Source organism: Protopterus annectens, chromosome 14.part0 (genome assembly GCF_019279795.1).
Source record: "Protopterus annectens isolate FY-2018-M chromosome 14.part0, PAN1.0, whole genome shotgun sequence".
NCBI classification, from domain to species: Eukaryota; Metazoa; Chordata; order Ceratodontiformes; family Protopteridae; genus Protopterus; species Protopterus annectens.
In genome coordinates, this window is record NC_056748.1 from 497,667,151 (window position 1) to 497,694,671 (window position 27,521).

The 27,521-nt window shown below is 42.0% G+C and overlaps 1 protein-coding gene across 1 annotated transcript in view; it reads right to left on the bottom strand.

Annotated features, from left to right (window-relative positions):
* Positions 1 to 27,521, bottom strand: part of NADK (NAD kinase) — a 1,020,436-nt gene that overhangs the window by 138,533 nt on the left and 854,382 nt on the right. The window contains exon 8 of the mRNA XM_044056259.1: positions 11,756 to 11,913. Coding sequence (XP_043912194.1) covers positions 11,756 to 11,913 — 158 coding nt within the window. The remainder of the gene's footprint in view (positions 1 to 11,755; positions 11,914 to 27,521) is intronic.

The window sequence follows — 27,521 nt, forward strand, 5'->3', positions numbered from 1 at the left end:
CCTGTCTCTCTATAATTCTCAGCAAGTCCATAGTCAACACCAGCGCTTTGACACATGTAGAAATATCAATCGATGGACTCTGCACAACTTTGTTTGCACGACTTACCTCTGTTAGCACATCATACCAGACCACTAAACATACAATGAATTGATATGACATACATTCTGAGCAGAGTCCTCTTGCTTGTTGATACGTTGCTGCATCACTTGTATGTAAAGCTTCACCTATCTCCTGTAATACTTCCATGACTCCCCTCAGCTGAAATTGCACTGCCTAAACAGAGTCTATCCTGCATTCCCAGTGAGTCTCAAACAGTTGCTTCACAGTGATGTTTATGTGTTTCTTCAAGATCTGCCATCATCTCATTGAAGCTGAACAGAGTATGTAAATGCTCTGCAGACATCCAAAGAAAGACAGTCTGTAGTGATGAATGTACTCCATTACTAGCTATAAGATTTAATCTTTGGGAGGCACATGGCACATAAAAACCCCTTGAATTTGTCTGTTTTATCTGGGCCTGCACTTCAGCTCATTTCCCCTTAGTGTTGCTGCCATTGTCGTATCCTTGTCCTCGACTGTAGTTAGTGTTCATTTGATGATCTTGCAGAGTCTGAAGAAGTGCTTCTGAAAGTCCTGCTATAGTTGTATCATTCCCAGGTACAAATGCTAGAAAGTGTTCCTCAATTGTAGCTTGAAATGTCCACGTACCTAACTACTACAGTCATTTGCTCTTGACTGCTGATGTATGGCGTGCAATTAAGAGTCATGGAAAAGTATCTAGCATCCTTCATGTCGCTCGCCTTGTTTCCCATTAAAGACGAACAGGCGGGGTAGTTTGTTTATATACTTTATTGCACAGAAACACATCAGGATGGATAGCAGCACTACAAAATATAAACAAACTGATTAACTGACAGACTACACAGATATACATGCTTACATTTCAACAGCTTACTACAAAATGGCAGTCAGGCTCGCACATGTTCAGTATTTATACACATGTGCAAGGCCCTTGAAAGCTTTGTGAAGGTATGCATACATATTGATCTACATCCTTCCTCTTTAATGAATTGGCCCAATATAATGACTTTTGAAAAGAAACATGCAACGATATAGACAATATAAATAAACACAACATTCATGTCCTTATGTCCAAGTTGCCATGCATCAGGAACATGGTCTGGAAATGCAACCTGACCTAGTAATACAGCAATCAGAGCTGGGTTTAGCAACAGTGACAGACACTGGTGAACAACTTGCATCAAGAGTTTCGGGATTCTTCTCAGAAACAGGATATTTACTGGAATGTCCTCTAGAATTGGAACGCTGGATAACTCACTCTGAGATACAGAGTCTTTCTCACAGGTATGATACTGCAATACAGGCTCAGACACCGGGATCAAATGTTTCCGATTCCGCCTAAATTCTGCTCCCTGTGATTCCACGTTGTACAATTTCGGCTCTGGACATACATTTTTCAAGACACTAATCCGATCAGGGCTTGAACACTGTCTGGAACTGGCATCTCAAGAACAGCAATTTGCTTGGAAGGATCTGGTCATAAACCTGAACTGGTAAATAAATGACCAACATAAGTAACTTCTGGTAGCCTGAACTTGCACTTCTGAGGATTCAGTTTAAGAGTCGCTTCACATGCTCTTTCCAGAACTTTCTTGAAGTTTCTGTCATGCTCAGCTTCACCATTACGTTCTACTAGAATATCATCTACTATAATGGTACATGGATACCCAAAAAAATATTTGCTCCATTCCACTCTGGAAGACTTCACTGGCAGAATTTATCCTAATGGCATTTTCAAAAATCTGTACCTGCCAAAAGGGGTACTGAAAGGGGTTGGCAATGAGGATTTTCGGTCAAATAAAATTTGCCAAAATGAACTCTGCATCCAAAACAGAAAAAATAGTGGCATTTGGTATAAGAGCGTTGACTTGTTCAACTGTATCCATTTGGTGATGGGATCTTTTTAGTGCTTTGTTCTAATCTTGTGGAACAATACATATGCTGATATCATCTGAGCTTATCTTATGAGCAACTACTATGGAAGATACCCATTCAGCTGGTTCTACAACTGGACAAATTACAGCTTGCTGCACCATTTTACCTAGCTCAGCCTTGACTCTGTTCTGCATGGGTTCATATTATGTTATCGAAAGATAATGTAACTGAACGCTCAGAACTTTGAAATAGCCGCATATTGAAACTTTTATTGTGGGTGGCTGAACCCCCACCCCCTGCTAAATAAATATTCCAATTCCAAGATCGCACTACAGTGAGGAAAAGGCAAATATCCCAATCTTCACAGTACTGCGATCCCACAATGTAATCTTCGAAATGCAGCCGTTTCGAAGTTCTGAGCATTCAATGATGTTATCTTTCGATAACATAATAGGAACCCATTCTGCATAGGTACTCGAACTTTCTGGGCTGGCCTGACAACTGGACTGACTTCAGGGTCTAACTTCACGTCGTACACAACTGGGAGTTTGTCTAGTTAGTCTTCAAAAATATCAGCATAGGTAGAAAAAACAAACTGGGCGAAATTGGAACAGTTGTCTTTTAAGCTTACATGGAGCACTTCCTTATTAAATGGGGTCTATATTATATGAACGGAGTTTTATAACTTTGAATACCATATGATCGACACCATATGGTTGAAGTAATAAAACTTTGAATAGTTAAAATAAATAAATAAAAGAATAAACCCTAAACTAAGGGTTGTAGGCAGGTGAGCAAGCCCCCCTGCACCCCCCACATCCCTGCTCTTTAAATATACCAACTCCGAGACCGCACTATAATGCGCTAAAGGGAAGACTTCCCTTTACTGCACTGTAGTGCGATCTCAGAGTTGGTATATTTAAAAAGCGTGGGGTGTGGGGGGTGCAGGGGGGTATTCCCCCCTGCTTTAACCCGTTAGGTTACTTTTTTTCTTTTTAAGTATTCGAAGTTTTATAACTTCGACCATATGGTGTTGAACATATGGTATTCAAAGTTATAAAACTTTGTTCATATAATATAGACCCATTAAATGAAAGTAGTCTAATTTTCAAACTGTCTCTGAGATCTAATAATGACTGGACATGCCTTTTGACAAGGTAAAACTGCAAGACATAGCTGTTCTCAGCAGAGTAACATGAAAGCACTGCTGAACCTTTGGTTTGAGTTTCTTCACGACCATAAGCAACAAGCTACTCATACTTTGCCAGATCAAGCTTCTCACCAGCACATACTCTAGCAAATGTTTCTGCTGACATAGCACTGCACTTTAAACCTCTGTCAACTTTGAGCTCTATGGGTTTCCCATTTTTCTGAACAGTACAATATACTTCATTTTTTGCCCATAAATCTATTGCATTGAATGTTTCGTTAAGCAGTGAAACACCATCAACATAAAAAGTAGGGTCACAGCTTTCTAACTGATCAACTTGTCTCTCTGAATGTTCTCTTTTAATAAAAGGATGCCCCTTATTTGATTTACAAAACCTTTTGAAATTATTCCACTTATTGCATTTGTGGCACTGCTGACCAAATGCTAAGCACTTTTCTCTTTTGCGCTCATGACTTGCACCACAATTACGACAATTAACTTTGAAATTGGGTATAGGCACTTTCTTTGAGTTTGCTGACTCACTCTTGTGCTTCACTAAAATTGTGTGTGCTCTGGAATTTGCTAGAAAGGTACAGGGTTCTCCAGTGACTGTTACAGGGTTTACAGTTGCTGCCACTTGCTTGGGCCTGCTTCTTTTAACTGCGTGCTGCATACTTCCTTTGACTCAACCAGTACCACTATATGATGGTTTCCCCCCTCCCCTGCAAATACAGCAGGTGCATACACAAATGAACACTCCCCTTTATGGCTTCTGAACCACCTAAATTAAGCAGAATAAATGCCTTTGTACGGTCATCTTTATCAGAAAATGCTGCTCGTATGAAAATATACTCTTGCTCAAACACTCTACAATTTTTTGCAATATTATTATCAAACACAAGTGGAGCTGGTTTTCGAAATCCATCTGCCATGCCAATAAAGTATGCCCAAACACACTGTAAATACTGCCCTTGTAATTATGTACGAAAATGTAAACACAACCAGTACTTGTAATAACATTCAAATGCACAATAAACTCTTCAAAATACTGTACTTTGCAAAATATGCTTTGAAATGGCTGTACTTTGTGAAATAACAATACTGTAATACTGGACAAACATGCAAACTCTCTGTACACTTCGGATATCTTAAATAGCTTTAATTAATGTGAAAAAGTAGCACATTGAGAAAATGATGGTTATTTCCCTTATTTTATTCATTTTATGTGATTCAGACTTTATTTCAAACATTTTCCATAGCTGTTTAAATATCTTTATTAATATGTAGCAGTTTCAGACATTTCATTTGCTTAGAAATTCATTTAGAGCATTCTAAGTGCCTTGTTTTATATTTTGCGAATGGGAAAATAATTTAAGTAAGCTTTGATACCTGAAATTTGTTTCTGACCTGTTTTTGCAAATTATACGTGCAGTAGGGGATGATCCATTCCTCTATATCAACTGAGTGCCTCTTGGTCTTGAATCTGGATCCCATTCTGACACCATGTCGCTCGTCTTGTTTCTCATTAAAGATGAACAGGTGGGGCAATTCATTTATATGCTTTATTATACAGAAACACATCAGGATGGATAGTAACAGTACAAAATATAAACGAATCGATTAACTGCCAGACTACACAGACATACATGTTTACATCTCAACAGTTAACTACTAACTACAAAATGGCATGCTTAGTATTTATACCCACGTGCAAGCCCCTAGAAAGCTTCTTAAAGCTATACATATATATTGATCTAAACTTCACCTTCCTTATAATGGTCCTTAAAGTAGCATTTGCAATCAGCTGGATAAATTCCTTCTGTATGTTCTTCCCAAGATAATGATCCATTACTTCTTTATTCCTAATACAATGCAAATGTTTAGCTGTGATGGAATTGAATAGCTGCACTTGGTCTATGAAACTGCCTTTGCCATCACTCGTACCATGGAATGCCATATTTTGTTTAGTCAGGTAATGGACAATAGCTATAATGCATTATAATACACCACACCAGTGAGTTATCTATTTTTTAACCATTGTTTGTCTCCTACCATCCATTGTCTGCCTACTCTTTACTGTTCAGTTCCTTCAATTTAAGCATGCATACTGCATGCTCTGGTGCTCAGCATGGCTGTGTAAAGCTTTGGACATCTCTCTCCATGCTTTGTATCCACCTGAGTGAGAAGATGGTTAGTATGTCCAAATAATTTGCATGCAAAGCAAAACAGTGCATCTTTTGAGACTGAATATGTCAACCAAGTGCGTTTTGCTCTCTCCCCATTAGGACGCATATGTTAATAGTTCTCTGATGCAAATCTTTTCTGTTCTTTGACTAGGAACTGTGGCAAAACCACTTGCACATGTCCATGCTGAATGGCAGCTACCCTAAACTCATCTCTTATCAAGTCTGGCCAAGTTCCTACATCCTCAGTGATACACCTGATGCTCCTTGCAGGTCCTAGGCCACATCTGTCACTACAGAAGTATGGGCTCCTTCTGTATCAAACTCTGGTGATCCAGGCAACACCTCTAAAGTTGAATCTCCATTTGTTGACATAATCCCTCTGATGGTAATGGCTGCAGGTTCACAGAAGGTAGCATGTGGTGCAGCCAAAACACAGCAGTCACTTGCTATGGTAAGCATACTGGGCTCACAGTGAGTAGGCTGTAATGCAAAATCACTGTGTTGTCCTGAAGACAAACTGTTTGCTATATATCCCTTCTCTGATGGCCCAGAGAAAAATGTCTTAATGGAACCCTCTTTCTTCTCACCCTCATTCCACTGTTGCTGAAGCTTTTGCTGCTCCTGACAAATATGTATGCTTCCTTAATAAAGGGGAATGGAAGTAAAGCAGAATTACTACACATGCAGACATTGGGTCCTTTTCTCATGTCAGTAAAAAGCAATGCACTTAAGGTACATGTTACATTATCTTCTTTGACCTACCTGGGTCTGCACAATGTCAACTGAAAGTTTGACAAAGGTTAGCATTCTGAGGATAGTATTTTTCCAGACTACATGGAAACCCCCATCACAGTAGTGGAATGTTACCCATTAGATTTACTTAAACGGACCCACTGAGGCAAACCCTCAACTTTGAGGTGCCCATTGCCACAATATGTGAAATACAAACTCCAAGCTAGCCAACCAGTGTAGACAATAAGTGTCTTAACTTTAAGTGCAAGCACAAACCTACAGCCTTTCCCTTAACACTCTACCTGTGACATTTGCCTTCTATGCTTACAAAATACAGTCACTACCTGTAAGTCACTATTGTGCACTACTCTCCAAGCATCCTCTACCGGATTTATACTACTACTCATACAAAGAGTCATAATAAAAGGAAATAAGGCCACACATGGTCTATAACCTAGGTAGTACTACATCTTGATATGAAAGATAGGTTTTACAAAATATAAATTCTCATGACAACTGACTTTTATATCTCAATGGTACACATGATGACAACAGTGTTAAGGTCTGACCACTGCAAAACTGAAGTGAAACAACAAGGACCAGTAGGCAAACAAACTGCAGTACAGGCATTTTAACTAGAAAAATGTATTAGGCTCCAAAAAGTCATGTTAGTATGACTGCAGGCACATAAGAATAAGTAATCAATACTAAACTCTATGTAAAAGGACAAGCTGTACAATAGGCACAAATTAAATGTATTACAAAATTTCTATTGACATCTGTTACTACTGTACCACAGGCTGAAAATCTGCTGAATAACAGTGACCAGTAGGCAAAAAGAACTGTAATGCATGCAGTAGGCACAACTGAGGTGTATTACAAAACACATATTGCATAATTCCATTGGCATCACTTACTATTGTACCGCAGGCCAACAAAATGCTGAGTAACAGTGACCAGTAGGCAAAAAAAAAAAAAAAAACTTATTGCATGCAATAGGCACAATTGAAGTGCATTACAAAATGTATACTGCTTAACAACTTCCACTGAGATCAGTTACTATTGTACCACAGACTGAAAAACTGCTGAATAACAGTGCGGACGTCCACAAGGTGCCAAAATGAACAGAGAGGCTAGAGAAACCTGTGGCTGCCACATGGGGGGGGGGGGCCCTTGTTCACAGGGAGATAATCAAGGGCTCTGCACAGCCACAGGTTCTGCGGGGACCTAACTCCAGCTATGCCAGTAGGAAGGAGTCAAGCAAGACTTTATACCGTACTTCTGGAAATGCAGTCTGTGAAGGAGCTCTCTTACCCATGTGAGAGATTGCTGACACTGCAAGGATTAAAAAAGTCACCAAAATATGGAAAAATGTGAATACCTTGTGGTCTGCAATAGGATATGACTGGAGCTAGACACTCCATAAACACCCCCTGGTGCAGTGGATAACCCAAGGGGTAATGAAAAGAACTGAAAGTGCAATCCAGACACAGGAAACCTTACAAAAATGTATGAAAATTTTAACTATAGGAATATGATAAGTATCCTTTAAATTTAGAGTTATCAAAAAAAATGAAAGGGGGAGTAAGAGGTAACCGATTGTGAAGGCTAGCATTCTGAACTTCGGGATTTGCACATCACTGAGAAAGTAAAGATCTAGGACTGGTCTCCATGAGACTTCTTTCTCTGGTGCCACAAACATTCCTGAATAAAAATCTTTCCTTGTCAGAGAAGAGAAACAGTTTTTATTACCACCTGATTCAGCAGATGCTGTTTGACAGGAGGGGAAAAAAGTTTGATCTGGTGGATGAGGAGGAAACCCCTGAAAAGGAAGAAGGGAATTCCATTGCCATTTGTACTCCTAATAGATCACTCTCAGAAGTCATTTGTCTGAGACTATCTGTTGAAGGAAGGAAAAACTAACACATGGGCTTGACAATTAAAAATCCTAAAAACAGAGTGAAAGAGAAAAATGAGTCTTTTCCCTTACTGACCAAAAGTTTTCCCACCCTTGTCAGAGGGGGAGGAATTAGCATTTAGTAAATGTTTTGCTGCACAAGAATTTGACAATGAAATCACTGTAGGACCAGATCTGGGAATATACAATAAGACTTTGTAAGACTCAGGAGCTTTAAAAAATCTATCTACCTTCTTAGGGGCTGCATGCTGTAATAAAAACATCCTCCAAGGCTGGAAGAACAGGAGGAGCAAGAGAAGGTTGAGAAAATTCTAGTTATAATAAGTGATATTTTTTCAAAGAAACTGGAATGTCATTATGTTCCCATTAAAACATCTGGTTCATCCTAGATATGATTTCAGAAAAATAACATTTTAAAAAGGAAATACTTTCCATAGAAGTAGAATCAGCTGTCTGAGGAGACTGAACAGAATTTATTTCCTTACAATCAATTCCTTATTCATCATGCTGAGAATCTTCAGAAAGTGAATAATTACTTTTTCTCTTACCAATAAATCCTGAATGAGAAGGGATTAGAGCTGAACTAAGCCCTGAGAAAAGCCCCAAAATGTTCTCTCTCTAAAGTAACGGCGACTGGATAAGATAAATGTCTAATTTTCTGTTTCTTTTTGACAGGAATCTCCACAGAAGCAGACCAACACATATCGGGGACATTACCTCAGGGAACAGACATCCTAGTCCAGTTAGGGTAGTGAAGCATTCGTCTTCTGAGACTGACAAGAGTGGTTCACCTAAGCCCAGTAATGACATTCTAACAGCCACAGACGACAAGTCGGCTGAAGGGACTATACCAGAGGGCCCCAAAAAGATGCTGACTAGTCTGAGGAACCAGAAACGGCCACACTACAGAGAAACCTATCTGCAATTGAGGCAAAGTAGTGGCCTGTTGAAGAGGCAAAGGCTGTCTGGAATTTGTCATCTTTTGTGGCTGGAGGAAGAAAGAACAGAGGAACCAGTAAGTTATCCCATGGTAAAGCTGAGAAAGAAGCCTGAAACCTGGTAACGATGACAGTAGTAGTTTGTAAATGTTAAATATAAAAACAGTGTTTTCACCAGATAAAAAGTATATTAACAAGCACAACATACACCTGCACTAGACCCTAAAAGCAATTTATAAAAATGTATTTATAACAATTAGAGTAAACCTCAGAAAAACAAAACTCTACACTGAAACTAATAAAAGAACTACTCTTTTCTAGCTGACTGAAATGTCATGTGCTAGTACAAGACAAAGTAAATTCCTAGCAAACAACAGTTTTGTGAGAAAAATATTGTGAAATAAATTGCAGAAGGATTTTTCCCTGAAGGGAACTTACTGCACCAGAGTAGTGTTCTTCGGCAGCAAGAAAGCCCTGAAGGGCTTGACGTCCAGACCACTGAATTTCTCCAGCTCTGTTGAAGCTGGCACTACTCTAGGAATGTGGAAGGTGTCCTTAAGCTTTGGAAGCTGGCCAGCTGTTATAACATAGGCAGGATATAATCCATTTAGCTAAAGTTGCTGCAGCAGTAATCTAATAATGAACATCTAATGGTTATGGCCTACCTGGAATGCATTTTCACGGTTGTCAAGCAGTACATTTTGAATTGGAGATATTTGCAAACTTTTATTACTATATTTTCATGTTTACCTTAATTTTTTACACACACACACACACACACACACACACACACACACACACACACAAACACACACACACACACACATATATTATATAGTCTAGCAGCAAATGCCATCATTTAGTCAGTGTAGCTGCAGTAGGAAATGAAGCTCCCAAGAAGCCATAAACTTGACTAAGTTGCCATATCACTGCCAAGTACTAGTCTTCTAATTTGTCTCCTGCACTGAAATGCAGTTGAGTCTTCTCCAATTTTTCTGGTTAATCTGCATGTGCTGTTTTTACTTTCTTTTACTTCTACAATATACTCCATGCCCTACGATGTTTGGTGCCTATACGCTCAACAATAACTGTAGACTTTTTTCAAGATTTTCTGAACAGTAGTGATATCTGTGAACAGAGTACTGCTAATTTATCAATGCCACACCAGACATCTGTGCTCACGATGAAGATGAGCTCGATAACTGTAGGCATTCACTTGTTGACTATTATAATAATAATAATAATAATAATAGTAATAATCCCATTTGTTAACCAGGTAGGCCCACTGGACATACAGTCCCTTTCCGAGGGCAACCTAGGAGAAGTGCCTGGTTAAGTGACTTGCTCAAGGTCACACATCTAGGCAAATGAAGGCTGTGGGAATAAAGCCCTGTCGCACAGGAACTACAGCTTGCAATTTTAACTTCAGCTCTAACTAATTTCAAACTGTGTGTGTGAGTGAAACACTCGAGTAACAATGATTTGTTTGAAACTGAGAGAATGGCCAAAAGCCTTTTGTTGTATAGCTAGGCTATGACAGATGATCTGCTGTAATAGCCAAGATTAATCTGGAAATGTTTAAATCTTTTAGTAAATATTCCCTTAATGTCCTGAAATCAACTTGTTAAAGGTTTATGAGGAGTAGTTACTCACATTTGAAAAAAGTCCTTAAAAGCACTTTGCTAGTACACTGATGCAGCTGTTTGTTAATAAGAAACAAAGATATATACATATTGTAATAACTGCTTTTGCCAGTGGCTGTGACTCACACATCATGTTAGCATGTGATTTTTACTGCACCAGCAGGATATTAAAGATAAGATTTCTCTGAAATTACCTGATGACTACATGTTCTACTATGAACCGAGCACCCTCTGCTTCTGGGTTCATTGTGGCATTGTCAGTTCAAGCAGCTGAACAATGAGCCATGGCAGCATATCAAAGACGTGTAGATCATTAACACACACTTTGAAGAAACTCACACAGAGACCAAGCCAAACATAAAGCCACTGTAATGCCAGGCACAGACTGAATATATGCAGTTACACTATATAAGAGTCTGTGAGCTCACTTTTACAGCACTAAGTGCACTGCTCTATATCCTCCCCTTTAGCTCAGCCCACTTAATACATTATTGGGGCAAACTAGCATTTCACTGTCAACAGGCATCCATAGGGTAAAATAGCTTCTCTAGTAATGGAACACAATTCCATTCATTCACAAGTTTAGAACTACTGTCGCTAAATGCACTAGTCAGGTCAAACTTTGAGCCATCTTGCATTTTTTTTGTAATTTTGGCATTGGTTCATGGCTCACTGGCACGTCAGATACTACTCTGCACAACAGCCCCTCATGTAGAGTCACAGAACAGTCCATGACTGGAATCTGTCTTATGCTCTTATATGGCAAATCAGTGTTATCACTGACCCAACCAGTAACATCAAGATTCACTCCCTCTGGAGAATCAGTGTCCACAGGCACTGCTAGTCTAAGTCTCATATCGTTAGAAGGTCTACTGTGGGAAATCCCTCAATCATCAATCATTGCCTTGAACTCAGTATGAAACTGGGTCTGCTTTATCCACAGTAATTCATAGAATACACTTTGGGCTACCCTAGCGGTATCCTAAAAGTAGAATAAATGTATCAGTTGCACTTTTTACAACTAGCAAAAAAAAATAATTTCTGTTAATAAACACAAATGACATCAAAAGCAAAGCATATCCAGAAGAGAGCTGACTGGTAAATACATAATATAAGGACTTTTTTCAACAAATGTCACCTTTTTAATTTGATCTCAGCACAGCAAAAGCAGGTTCAAATACTATTCAGTGTTCTGGGGTCTGAGATAAATAGACAGTGAAACATTAATTACCTCAAGTTCTACACCAGCAGGTACAATGATGGGTCGAAAAGACAGGGAATGTGGACAGATCGGGGTGATCATAATCGCTGGGACATTTGGATGAATCATGGATGCGCCGGCTGCAGCTGCATATGCTGTACTGCCTGTTGGTGTCGATACAATAATTCCTAGGAGAGAGAGAGAGAGAGAGAGCAAAAAAAAAAAAAGAGTACATTTAAATAACCGTTTTCAAAATTAAGAAGCATGTATTGCACACAATCTTGAAGAATTTGGGCTTTGGAAGACACATTAAGTTCAAGCTTATTTACAGATAAGGTACAAGACAATAAGTTTAGGAATGCCTTTTTTTTTAATCTGCTCAAGGTGTGTGTGTGTGTTGGGGGGGGGGGGGGGCAAAATGTAAAATGGAAGCTGTAAGATTCAAAGCCATCTCCAGGTATCAGTAAAGCTTTGTACTCTGGGTTTCTAGTCTAGACTGCCTGAGAATGTTAACAGATGTGAACCACAGTGTTTACTGAACTGTTGCTTTGTATTCCTCAGTTAAAGAGTGTGTCTGGAATCAGAATACTATAAAATGTATATGGACATTTTTCTAAAGTGAAACTGGTGGATGTCATTCACCCATTCACAGGGTAATGGCCAGCTCAACTCAGTGGCTTGCCAGATATTGTACTTATCTACACATAGCTTGAATGAAATGCTGTCGCCCTCCCATATACATCTGGAATGAAATAGTAAGAATTATTGTAGATTTAACTGAACAATTAATATCATCTAAACTGACTACAGTGCACTGTGCAAATAACTAATATGATATGAAGCATTTTATACACAGTTCTGGAAATTCCATCTGCCTACAGACAAAAATTATTCAACACAGGAAGGAAGCCAAAGCCAAAGTATGAATCAGGAATTCAATGAAAAGAAGAAGAAAATGGCAGCACATGTAAAATAATGCAGTAGAAGCATTACAAGGAATTAAAACAAATCCATGAAAGAAATACCTGCCAGGAAAAAAATATGGAAATGCAGGTGGACATAACCTTGCGGCTGGAAGTGGGGAGGGTATAAAGGACAATACAAATAAATAAATAAATGCATTTTTGTTATGAAATCCTGAAAATACCAGACAGCTTCTATCTAGAGATAATGGGTTTGAAAAAGTTAACTTTAAGCTGCACAACAGCAATCCATCAGCTACTTAGAAACTTACCAGAAACTCAGCTACTACTAGGAGCTACTCAAAAAACTGTACTATAACCCCAGTCACCAATATCATTTACTACCTATACATTTGCATTTTATTATTTTATTTATTGTATTTGTTTACCAGGCAAGTCCACTGGGCCTAAAAGAGCCTATTTTCAGTGGTGGCCCTGGAAGAAAAGCTCAGACAAGAACATAGATACAGAAAAATGTAAACATTAATTGGTACAGACGTAGAAACAGTGTTACACATAGTGATTGCAGTAACATATCAAGAATATGTACATAAAAGCAAGAATTTAGTTGGTTTGATTACAGTAATATATATAAGCAGGAATCTACTTGGTTTGATTAAAGTAATATATACAGAATATACACACAAAACAAGAATTTAGTTTGTTGCCAGATAAATTCAATCAGAGAGGTATAAACTGAAATATATTAATCAGCATTATTGTACAGGATAAACAAAGATATATTAATCAGTATTATTGTACCAGTATCCCCTGAGGTGGTTCCACCTGAAGGTAGTGCAGGACAATCAGATGAGGAGGTCCCAGAGTGGGTCTCAGATGTGCTGTGGCCTGGTGCCACGGCCAGAGGAGGTGGGAGAGGTGGTTCTGCTGAGAACAGCCTTCCCAAACATGCTATTGTGTTGCAGTTTTAGAACATATATGGGTTCGAAATAGTCAACACAATCCAGGATTAGTTATAACAGCATGCATAGATATTCCCGTTAACCCAAAACACCAGATTTGGATGAGCTGCATAGCAAACAGAACACATGCATATAAGGAACCACAGTGGCCATTACAATGGCATGCAGGTTACATTGACAGCAACAGGCCACCAATCATAGTGTTTCAAACATGGAACATGAATAGAAACACATTTCAATATTTGTTGCACAATAGGATCTATGTCCCAACAGTAGGTTTGGTGTACGCATACTCATTGATTTGCGTGTTCAGATGATTGCTGCAGATATGGTGGGGGGGGATGTCAGCTGACAATTATGATATCCTTGCAGTATGAGGTCCTCAGACCTTTTTTCCTGTTTATGTCTTCCAGGTTCCATGTCCCGGGAGCGTCTCCCTGCTTATACTCCACAGGAGAATGAGATAAGAATAAACTTACTTGTGCATCACCACAGAACCCTCTTTGGACATGCGGCCCATGATCTGCAGGAGAGGACTGCCTTGTGGAATGAGCTTGTCCACAGGGTAAACGATGGCAGCCTGCTAACCGCAGTTATGAGCAGGTGCAACATCTCCACCACGCCCATCAGCATGCTGCTGCAGTTTGGAGGGACCAGCTAGCCACAGGTGGGGGTCATGCCATCCAGCCCCCACTGACACATGCTGAGGAGCTCCTTGCCAGCCTTGGGGCACCCGTCCGCCAGCCAAGTGACGAACCTGACGACAGCATTGTGGAGGTAGGTGCTACCCACACAATGGATGAGGAGTGCGCAGGTATGGCCCCAGGGCACACTAGTAGACCACTGGTGCTTATCCATCTTCATCTGTAAAGTATATTCATGCATATGTCAGATAACATAGTCTGTTGCTGCAATGTAGTAATGAACAGATGTGCATAATCTCTAGTATTGTGGGTTTGTACTGTTGATGTACTGAAATGCTGCTCCCATCATGTTCCAATGCCTCAGGTGTGGCTACTGACATTACATCTCTCACACAACTATGTAGGTCCCTCTGGTATACAACTGGAGCAGCAGCCTGTAGCTGGTGAGTATGGAGTTGTTTTGTTCAGGTTTGCCAATACACAGGCCATGTTATGGCCATGGTATTTGCCATGCACACATTTAACATACCTACCCATAATGCATGTTCACTTATTGTTGCTGTTAACTGCACTGCATCACAGTGATCACCATGGTGGCATATCTGAAGGGTATGTAAGAGTCCTGCAGTATAACTAACAACCTGTCAATGCAAGATGCGTGGACAGAGATGAACATAATGGTTGGACAAATGACCTACAGTAGGGACATCTCTGAAACATTACCATTATACAGTGTATACACCACTATTACAATGGCAACTGTTACAGATCTACACAACGGCATATCACAATACCACATTCTACACCTTTTACAACCTAATGTGATCCTAACATGAGCAATGAATGTGTAATATGGAATCCTATGTTAGGACAACAAATGTGGGGAATACATACCTTAACAAACACTGGAAGCATGTGTGTGCACACACTCCAAATAATGTATTGCTGAAGCAGCTTTCGAGGTACTGACAGCATTTACTCTTCTTGAGTACGCACCTTCCATCAAGTACAGGGCCTCAAAGTCACACCAAGTAATGGTCTGCTGTCCAAGAAGTATGTCCATGACATTTGCCCACTCACCTGCAACAGAGACAGCAGTGGCTTGCACACATCTTACAAACCATAGAATGGATCCCATATCCAAAAGGTACCACTCAGAAGCGGGAGACGTAGCCTTACCTCACCATTGCATATAACATTGCAAACAGTGCAGACAGTCATGTATGTGACTATGAAGTATGGGACAACATTAATGTAGAAAATAAACAGATGCCCATCCAAGACAGATGACAACACATGTTGCAAACTGGTCACGGAGGCTGCCCAGAAACATGCAGCAACACTGAGGGACTTGCAGGAATGTCTAGCAAGTACTGTCTGTGCAGTACCTGTGTCGACAATCACCTGGACTCTGCATAAGTGTGCCCTATGGGTTAGGGTAATCAGATAGAAGAGTTGTTCCACAGAAGAAATCATCCAGGGCCCTCTACAGGTAGCATATGTAGAACATCAAGTCTCCCAAAGGCATGTGTTACAATGTGTAATGGTGTACTGAAACCAAGGCTGAAACCTCCAGACAGTATTAATAAAGATACATGTAGTGCACAAGCAACACCTCACTCCACCTCAGGCCCACCATCCCCATCTGTACCTTGCTGGTGCCAGTATACACCTTTAGGTTTGCTGTTCATTAGCAGGAACTAGACCAGTAAACATGGTGTTCTGAATTTGGAACACTGCAAAATGACACTCGTGTGGCCCACAGTTGTCATACATCCGCAATAAGGCTGAGGATGGGGAGGGGTGTCATCCTGAAACACAACAGTGAACTGAAGCATACATCCAAAGCTCGCTAAGAGTGGCTGTATCTGAACACAGTCATGGTCATGAATTGGGCCAGACATAACCCTGACTCTACAGCAATAGTGAGGGCACTGTGTGACCTCCAAGGGCTGTGCACATGAGCTGATCTTGCAATCCGTCAGAGTTGGGGGACATTTGTAGGGCGGAGTGACCAAATAATGGCAAGTGAAGATGGGTCATGTTAGTATACTCCTTCCAGGAACAGTGACTGCTATAGTTCACTTAACAGGTGCTGCAAAAAAAAACATTGTGTTAAGGGTGTGCACACTTATGCAACCCACATATTATAAGCATCTCAATCAGCATCTGCACAACTAACACATTTGTTTAGTACTGCATTTGACTGCACAGGTCATATGTCACATATCAGGTGTGCGTAATGTTAACATATGCAGTATTGTCGTCTCAGTGCATATCAGGGAAGAGGCTGGCATGCCAATAAGGGTGTGTACACTCCTCAGAGCAACAGTAAGCTTTGAAGGTTGTCAGTGTAATTGGATTTTATTGCTCATATATGCACTACTAATGATGAGATCTGCAAATTAGAGGTCAAGGCATTCACTATTGACATCTGTCCTCATATCATCCCAGGTATGTGTCAGATAAACACATAGGGGCTGTAAGCAACAGAGCAAATATAACTGCAATACATATACACATTCAGTAATGGTGTGTACACTAGTGAGGAATGGTGCACAGTACATGCCAGGGTGCTGAACAGGTGCACAGCAATACTGTGTACATGGGGGCAGTGTGCTCCAGGGGAAGAGGCATCACCTACTAACACATCTCATGCATCACAGAGATATATAATGTTGGTAACAAGGATTGAGTATAGCTGCAGTGCATGCTGAGTGCCATATGTCATACATGTTGACTGCTGGGTAATGAGAGGTCTGTGTCATATCTTTGTGCCACCGCACCTGTAAGTGTGTGTGTGTGTATATGTATGTAGGAAGTAAGCAATGATGTACAGGTCTTAAATTAAATTTTTTGTTTTCCCCTCACAGGTGGCGAGGTGGGTCAGGGTCCCTTTGTCAGGCAAACTGATGTTAGTGTCCATACAGACTCTGACAATGATGACAGGTATGGTGAGTCACAGGCAGGGTTGTCAGGGGCTGAAGCTGTGCCATCGGTTGACATCCCACTTGTATCCACCCCATCCCTGCATACAGTCACAATGTCTATACATACCCCATCACCAGTGGTCATAGATGAGGGACAGTTGGCGGGTGGTGGCATGGGACAGGACAGTGTGGTGACTATAGCAAATGTGTCTGTACACAACAGCCATAGCTGGATGACCGGCGAGGTACCACACAGGCAGATGTACAGGACTGCTCATAGGAGGGCTGCTGGCCATCATGCCCCTGGCAGAAGTGCCACAGCAGGTGTCACCAGATGCATGTTTCAGGCCGTCATGGAGGCACAGGCATGTATGGAACATTATAGCAGACACAGTCTGAGGCTCCAGAGGGCTATTCTTTCTGCTGTACTTGACTACATCCGTGATCTTGCAGGTGCCCACCATCATTTTGCAGAGGTCCAGGATAGATGGTTGGGTGAGATGGTGGGAACCCTCTACCGTGCAATGTCTGTGTTAGAGCATATGGTGGGAGTAGGGCAACAGCCACATGGACGTAGATCAGCAACACCAACAGGTGTAGGTCTACGTGGATGTGCAACAAGTCACAGCTGCTCCCATAGTGGCAGTACCACCACCAGCATTGCGGGGGGGGGTGCTGTCCACAACACAATACAGCGGGCCACGTGCACGTGGTCCTGGCTGGTCACAACAAGGACTCAGATACAACGGACATTTGTCATCATCAGGGGAGAGTACCATATCTGGGCTTGTACCTGGTAGTGCCCATGGAACCCCTGACAGGCACAGTTCTTGTGTCTGTGGCCAGACACGGTGAACTGCACACCCTGCCATGTATGGTCTGCAGCTGTCCAACAAACCCCTGTATAGGCCCCCACATGGCAGAACTGTGTGCATACATACACACACACATCACCAACAAAGCTAGGGAACCTGCTTACCAACATGCATCACATCCGCACAGCCCAACTGATAACGAAACCCCCTAACACACACACATGATGTCAACCAAACGGCTCAGCCTAGGTCTCTGGCAAACCCATAACACACCCTGTGCATATGATGATACGTGTGCCACATCCCTGTCATCCATATCATTGATGCAAGGACATGCTAATATGGTTCTGATCCACAGGGTGAATGTACTAAGTTTTAGCAATGTAATGCTGTGTAACATGTTTTCAGCTGGAATGTTTAATGCTTACATGTCAGGATGTGTAGCTGTCTAGCCATGATGCATTATAGCTGTTATTAACACTAACTGATTGTGGTCTCCATAATGTATTCAGTTTGTGTTGTAGGTGTCTATGTATCAACAGGATGTTGGCCTGCTGTTGTTTCCTACAAGGGGTGGGGCACTGTGGTGACACACTGATTGTGTCATATCCTGGGTACAGCTGAACACAAGTAATAGGCATGTATAACAGTTAATGCATGTGCCACATGGCTGATAGGTTTGAGGGGTGTATACAGGTGAGTGCATGGTGGCTGAAGTCAGCAGCCCTTCTACAGTGGACAATGGTAAGTGTACTGGGTGGCACAAACCAAATGTTTGTGAATAACACACACACACACACACACACACAGGCTTTGGTGTTGATGCAATAAACAGAGAATACTGTACACATGGATGTACTTAATTTTGCAGTGAACTCATTTTAGCCTAAGTAATTCCACCAAGTCAAAATAGGCAAAAAGTACAGTTTTGTACCTACCATAAATGTTGATGTTCAAGTGTAAACACTGCTGCAGTCATTACACTTGGGTTATCCTTCCGTCAGGCGATCCTGCAGTTGGCCAGAGTTCCAAAGTCTTGTTCCGGCGTCGGTTGCTGTCACCTCCTCCCTGATGTCAGTGCGACAGGGGCATATAAGATGCAGCCGACGCCATTTTCTTCAGTTTTTCTTGCCCCAGATGTCATGTGCCCCCAAATAGGTAGGCAATTCAAATTGCTAGTAAAAATACAAAGGAAAAGCAAACAACCATTTTTAGTTACCAGCAAATACTCCCCATAGGTAATAAAGGGTAGATGCCCTAGGTAAGTACCAGAAAGTAAGAGGGGAAGGAGGGAGGGTAACCTGGACTGCAGCAGTGTTTACACTCGAACATCTACATTTATGGTAGGTACAAAACTGTACTATGTTCATTGTGTTACACTGCTGCAGTCATTACACTTGGGTGGAATCCCAAAGCTGAGGTAGGGAGGCTGGATCTATAAGGCATTAGGGGTGGTTATAAGGCCCTGCAGTACAGCAGTGGCGAAGCCAGCTCTGGATTTGGAGTATAAAGGCAAATGGTAATGTTTGGTGAAGGTATGCACAGAACTCCATGTTGCTGCTTCCAAAATATCCTTGGTAGGTACTCCGCTGAGGTAGGCAGTTGATGTGGCTGTTGCCCTGGTGGAGTGAGATCTAAAGCTGCTGGGTACAGATTTCCCATGGTGGGTATAGCAGAAACGTATACAATGTCCTATCAATTTTGAAATAGTCTGCCTTGAAATGGCTTTTCCCTGTGCTCCTGCAGCGTATGCTACCAATAATTGCTCAGATTTTCTGAAAGCTTTGGTTTTGTCCAAGTAGAAGCGTAACTGTCTGTGAATGTCCAAGGAATGTAGTAGTCTCCCCCCTTTGTTCTGTTGTTTTGGATAAAAAGTTGGCAAGTGAATAGTTTGGTTTAGAGCCACACTTGATACCACCATTGGTATAAACAAAGGGTTAGTTCTTAAAGACATCCTGTCCTGGTGGAAGATGAGGAAAGGTTCCACTGCCATTAGTGCCTGCAATTCTGAAAATCTTCATGCTGATGTTATTGCCAGTAGCACAGCAGTTTTCCAAAAGATGTATTTTAATTCTGCTGTGTTAGCTGGCTCAAAAGGAGGTAAGGTTAATTTTTCCAAAACAAAGTTGAGGTCCCAAGTTAGTGTAGGTGCTCTATGGGACGGTCTTATGTTTTTAGCCCCTCTGAGGTATTGTTTGAGCAAAGGATTAGAAAGAAATGGTGGATCCGTGTTGTAATGAGCAGAGATAGCTGAGGCGTGGATCTTGATGGATGAAAAAGAGAGGCCCTTGTCCAGTATCTCAGTTAAGTATTGCAGTATCTGAGGAATGTTTGGGACATGAGGGTCAAGGCTGTGCGCTTGGTTCCATGCACAGAATCTCTTCCATTTATCCGAGTATGCTTTCCTGGTGCTAGGCCTTCTGGCCTCCAGAATGACATCCATAACAGCTTTGGAGAGAGGCATTGCTTGCTTGACTAAGGAATTTTCCATGCAGCTAGATTTAAGGTCTTTAGCTGGCTGTGAAGTATCTGATTGTTGTGCTGTGTCAGTAACTGTGGGATTTGAGGCAAAATCCAGGGTGGTTCTTGTGCTAAGTTCTTTAAGATTGTGTACCAGTGCTGGCATGGCCAGTCTGGTGCAATCAGGATCATCTTTGGCTCTTCCTGCCTGGCTTTTATGAGTACCTTTGGAAGGAGAGGTAAAGGAGGGAAAGTGTATACTTGTAGTTTTTTCCAGCTGAATGAGAGGGCATCCATTTTCCATGCTTGTGGATGGTAGCTCCTTGTGCAGAATTTCTGTAATTGGCAGTTCTTTGGGGAAGCAAACAGATCTATGTCCGGGCTACACCATTTTTGTGTTATCATTCTGAATATTTGTAGGTTCAGTTCCCATTTGTGAGGGTCCATAATGTTTCTGCTTAGGTCGTCTGCCAGTGTGTTTTTCTCTCCTGGCAGGAATTGTGCTTGCAGATGAACTTGGTAGTTTACAGCTGTATTCCACAAGGTCATGGCTTGTCTGCAGAGGGGGTATGAGTGTGTGCCCCCTTGCTTGTTTATGTACTACATAACTGTGGTGTTGTCTGTCTTTTGTAGTAATTGTCCTGGATGCAGTAGGTCCTTGAAAGCTATAATAGCATTTTATACAGCTAGCATCTCTTTTTGATTGATGTGGAGATGCCTTTGCTTTGTGGGCCACTCGCCCTGGATACACTTTCCTGCCATGTGTGCTCCCCAGGCGTAATCCGATGCATCTGTTGTCAGTGTCTGCCTGGCTGTGGGTTGAGCGAAAGGCTGTCCCTTGTTGAGGTGACAAGATTGTGCCCACCATTGAAACTCCTGTTGTAGGCAAGGAATTAGTGGTATAACTGTTTCCAAACTTTGATAGTGTTGAGACCATACGCTCTTTAGGTACCGTTGTAGTTTCCTCATATGCAGTCTAGCATATGGAATTAGTAGTATGCAAGATGCCATGTAGCCCAAGGCCTGCAGAATTTTTCTTGCAGGGAGTTGGGTCTTTGTTGCCATTAATTGAAAATATTGAGTCAGTTGTCCTTGCTTGTCTGGCATGAGATAAGCCATCTGGGCCATTGTGTTCAAGCTGGCACCCAGGAATATTATCTTGTTGTGAGGGCACTTGTTTTGATCTCTTTTCATTTACTGTGTACCCCAGGCAACTTAACTTTTTTACATACGCCAGATGCTTTAGTAGAATGTCCTTGCTCTCTGCTTGAATCAGGCAGTCGTCCAGGTATGCATAAATTTGAATTCCTTTTTGCCTGCAAAATGCATACTGGTGCCAGGCACTTTGTGAAGACCCTGGGCGCAGTAGATAAGCCAAAGGGCAGTGCAGAGAATTGATAGTGCATTGAACCAGCTAGAAATCTGAGGTATCTTCTGCAGTTTTGTCTGATAGGGACATGCAGGTATGCCTCTTTGAGGCCCAAAGTCACGAGCCAAGCTTTCGTGCCCAGCATGGGAAGAAGCTGCTGTAGTGTCAACATCTTGAATTTTGGAACATCCAGGTAAGTGTTTAGTGTAGAAAGGTCCAGAATGGGTCTCCAAGCTTTGTCCTTTCTGGGAACTAGAAAGAGTCTTGAGTAAAATCCTTGCCCTTGTTCCTGTGGTGGTATCTTTTTATAGCTCTCATGTCCATGAGTGCTGTAATTTGTTTTTGAGCCTCTGCTCATTGATTTGGTGGCAGATTTGGCATTCCTTTTAGCCTTGGCAGGGTGTGAAAATGGAACCTGTAACCTTGAGATACAATGTTGAGAAGCCATTTGTCTTGGGTGATGCAATGCCAGTTGTGATAGAAAAGTGCCAGTTTTCCTCCTAAGGGGGCTGCCAAGAGACAGCTGTTTGGCAGCTGCAATGGAAAGTCATTGAGGCTGTTTTTTATAAGGTTGAGACCTGTCTTCCCCTTTTTTCTGGCCTGGTGCAGCCCATTGTCGAGGCCTGTAAGGGCCTTGTGTCTGATCTCTACCTCTTGGACGTCTGTATCTGCCCCTTTGTGGTCTATCTGTGACTGGAAAGGACCAATTCTTTGTTGGCCAATTTCAGATAAAACGAGGAGGCTGAACCTGTAAGAAATCTTTTAACGTTTGCATAGATTTTGCCTTATCCTCCATTTTCTTTAATACCTCCTCTGCCTTAACTCCAAACAGCACATCCCGCTGCAAAGGTGCATCCAATAATTTGACCTTAACATGATCTGGTAACGTATGTTCTTTTAACCAAGCATGCCTTCTAATGACAGAGCCTGTAACTGCTGCTTCTAAGGCGGCCTCTAAGGAATAAAACCCACATTGCAAAGTATGTTTTCCCACTTGTTCAGCTGCATGCAATGAATCCTGCATTTCTTTTAAGTTAGGAGGATCTGAATCTGGAAGCATCTTTTGTTTCAACTGAGACATCAGAAATTGCTGATATTTTAGCATGTGAAACTGGCAATTCAAAGCTCTCATTGCTAAAGTTGCAGACGTATATACCTTCTTTCCCCATCTGTCTAATGCTCTGGAATCTCTGTCAGAGGAAACTGGCTTTTTTGCTGACGAGGCCTTAATCCCTTTGGGTCCCTGAGAAATAGTTTCATGGTCAGCAACAGGGCTTTTGTACAGTAATTTGTGAGAGTCAGGGACTCTGTAATATCTATCAGGTTTAACTGGGGCTGGGGGTAAGGAGTCAGGGTTCAAACTGGATTCAGTGTACACATCATCCACAATGTCTAAAACTGGCGGGATAGCAAAGGGTCTGTGTTGAGGCAATAAAAGGAAGTCTCTGAGCCTTTTCTTGGATTCTGAGTAATCCTGGCCTTCCCAATGGAAATGCTCCCTCATGGTATGTAAGGTCTCCCCAAAGGAGAAATCCTCAGGCAGAGAGGCTGATGGAAATGATTCCTCAGCATCAGAATCCTCATAAGGGGGTAAAGAATATCCTAGGTCCAAGGAAGTGTCTGAGGAAAGGGACACCTGGTCAGAAGATTCATAGTCTGCATCCTGTCTGGGCCTTTTATCGGGAGGGGGAAGGAACCCCTGATCAGGGTGATTAGGTCCTCGGCCATTTTTAGCATTTGTTTCTTAGGCATGGAAGCCTGTCCTGGAGAGAGTTGTGTCTGTTTCTTTGCTTTTAAGGGGGGCTTAGACTTAGCAGAGGGTTTAATGGTTAACTGGGTAGGTCTGAAAACACCCTCTGTAGCTGTGGATTGCTCAGCTACTTCGGTTCCCTCTGTAGGTTTAGGATTAGTAAGCTGAAGACCTAGTACGTCCGCTCCACGTGGGAGCCGGAGGCGGTCTGTGGTTCTGTGGAAGCGGTAGTCAGGGGCTGCGTAGGCGCCTCGCTGAAAACCGGAGAACCGGCGACCGGCCTAGAAGAGGCCTCGTCGTCAGTTTTTGGCCTCGGATGCCTGTCCTTGTCCTTGCGCTTTTTATGCATTGCGGTCATCAGAATTTCCGACAGCATGGTGTAATTGAATTTTCAACCAAAATAATGTCGAGCAAAATCAAACCGACGTTTAATAGTGCGCTTGTTAAACCTAGCACAAAACTGACAACCAGTGACGTCGTGGTCAGGGCCTAGGCATGGAATACAATAGGAGTGAAAATCCTTATGAGGTACTTGCTTCCCACAAGAAATACAGTTATTAACTTTTACTGACATCGGTCTGAGGCAAGAAAAAGTTTCCCTAATGGGGTACTTAGCTTTTTTAGAAGACTTCAGTTCTGGATTCGGAATGAAAATCTCAGTAGTCGGCCAATTAGCACTTGCGAACTGCTTCTGCTTCGGGCACCACGCGGCAAGAAAAACTGGAGAAAATGGCGTCGGCTGCATCTTATATACCCCTGTCGTGCTGACGTCAGGGAGGAGGCAACAGCAACCGACGCCGGATCAAGACTTTGGAACTCTGGCCGACTGCGGGACTGCCTGATGGCAGGATAACCCAAGTGTAATGACTGCAGCAGTGTAACACGATGAACATCATCACATCACTAAATAATCAGTCTGCCAGTTTAATGTCATTGACGATGGTACTGGCAGGGTATATATCCTCTTCCTCAATGTTGTGCAGTCCTGGAGTTGGTAAACATAGGTGTGCTGGTGTGGGTGGCACAGCCCTCCACTTTGGAGCGTGTGGGGTGGCATAGAATCACACATAGTGAGATTGACAACTACTTAACCTGTTAACATAAACTGTACAGTATTACAGCAGACTAAGTGGGGGGATACACACAATAAACCCAATGAGGGTGGCTGTGCTCACAATATCTGCACCCAACTATATATGCCAACTTCAGTATCATTGCACAGCTGTACAGTGGGGAAGATGGCATTTACACATCTACTACTAGTTTTGATGGAATGAATTACCACAAGATGATTCCTTTGAAATGTTAGCGGTTGCCAGTCAGTTCTCAGACAGATGACCTCCTGGGACATGTATTTTCTGCAAACTGAAGTAGATAGATCCCTTCACATACACACACACTTACTTGGCAACACTGAGAGTAAAACCCCCTACCTAGGTACTTATTGCTAACTAATGTGTTTGGCCTTAAATGTACACACCACACAGTTTTTAGGATGAGGTGTGTCCAGAGTTTCTTGTTAAGAGAAGAACATAACCAGGCCTTGTACAGTATGGTAATGGGGAAATGTACCGGGTGTTAATGAACAATACATAGTATGATATACTTCATATACACATTGACAAACACAACAGTCATAGACACATCTGAGAGACCTGGGTTTATCAGTGCTAACTACCTTGTCAGTGAATCCATTCTGTTACAGATAATGTGCACACAACACATGCATCATTGGCCTGGACAGTGTAATCAGTTACCTGTAAGGTTGATGGTGGCAGTGGACCTTGGACATGTACTGGGGCTACCATGGTGTAAAGACGGTATACCCAGCACCCATATCCCACAATGGATATTTGAATCATTGAAACCCATGATAATGCTCTGACAGACCCAGAATCACACACTGACCAGGACTGAAATACAAACCCTTGTCTATCTAATCAGTGCTACTACAGGGATGTGCATTTATTGCATATGCCATAGGGATAGTAGAGTGAAGGTTTGTCATGGCTCTCCTAATGTCAGCAACATCACTATCCCTTATACTGTATGGCAAGTTGTAGTGTATTTGGAGAATGTGACCTCAAAATGCTGTATCCTACAAATATACACAATTTCACACATACACACACTTGAAAGGGCTCAGAGGGTAACCCATGCCTATCTACCCATTTGTACAACAGTGTTATGCTGGTACTGCAAGCTCCAGGTAGCCCATAGGGTGAAGAATGTAACAAGGTACATTTAATGTCCATTACAACAGCAGCAATTTCTAACTATGGCAATGGGGGGTGTAGTGGGTGAGAAGGCCTTCAGGGTAATTTCAACTACAAGTTTACAAACACAGAGACACTGTTATTCTCAGTAATGCACATTGACACATTTGTCAGTACTGGGGTCCAAAGGTGCAGGTGTTGCTAGGTGTGTACCAGGCTAATGTCCAGGGAGAGATGAGAAGAGTAGGGGATGTGAGTACAGTGGTATCATGCCACCTGACATTTGTCAGCAGGCCATCTATGAACTGATGCCACTTGAGTGATCCCCAGGGTGACAGTTAAATGCAACATTCAATCATCTGGTTACTTCTTGCGGAGGGCCAGTGAGGTGCTCCAAATGACATGTATGCCACATATATTACATAACATTGCCAGTGTCTGGGTTGGGGACCTGTACCCACGCATGTTCTGTTGACTGTGGTAGTCCAGTTGAGGTATCCATGGCATGTGGTGCATACAGGGTGGGTTTTCCTAGCTGTGGCACTCATAACTCAGCTGGGTAGACATGTCAGTGTCAGTCAAGCATAGACTGCCTGTAAGCAGCCAAGATGGATACCTGACATCTGCACACAGGTACAGAAGACAAACAGAAATCAGCTAGCACACAGGTTATGCATTGGGATGAATGTTTGACAGATATACGTCTGACACTGACAGGTACGCCATTGGTACATGACAGCAGCCCACAATGACATGCCCTATACACATAGAAGTCTACAATTAATATCCACTGTCAGAACAATATCCAGTAACAAATACTTAATAACACACAGCTCACACACCAAGAACATGATAGTCAGCACTCAGAGTCCAGCTTTGCATGCAGGGGTCCATGGTTCCGGTACTATAATCTGCAAACTAATCTTACTTGGAAAAGCACTGTTACCAGTAGTAATGTAGTGATATACACACACATATATATATATATAAGCTTTGATAAGCTTATGCTATATTAGCGATTGGGTTGTAGCCTAACTTCTTTGGTCAACGTGTAACTGTCTTAGCATATACATAGTGTTTTTTCACCATAAGGTACCTATTATAAATGTGCCTAATTTGACTACAGCCATTTTGGCGACTAGGTACAACGACAGTGCTATCTTGTAAAACAGCATGATAAATGAGAATGTTTCTTAGCTGAGTCACTGTATTACAAGCATTAGCTGCTTATTTTGTTACTAGCGTCCTAATGGTTACTGCATAGTTTTTTGAAGGTATCATATCAACTTGACTGCTGATTTTGTGATATTGAAGTGCTAATTACTGCAACTACAGTGACCTTGTGCTCTGCTCAGTATTCTATTGCTGTCATGTACTGTATCTATTGGCGACTAGGCTTTTCTCTGCAATAACTGTAAACAAATTGTCTAATATAAAATGGTTTTGTGTGTGAGGCTCTAAAAGCCTTGGGTAATACTATTTCTCTTCCTTACAAACTCACCCTCTGTTTTTCTCTTGCTCTCACCACAGGTAGCCCCCTCTAAACAACTACTGCGTGGCCCCCCGACATCAGGCGGTGATACGGAAGTCCCTATACCAGTGCGAATGCAAGCTGGTCCTACAACAAACTATAATATAACAATCCCCAAGGAATTAGGGTAATAAAATACCCTCGTTTTAATTTTGTACTTGAAAATATATTGCAGGCAAGCATCAAACCAGGATTG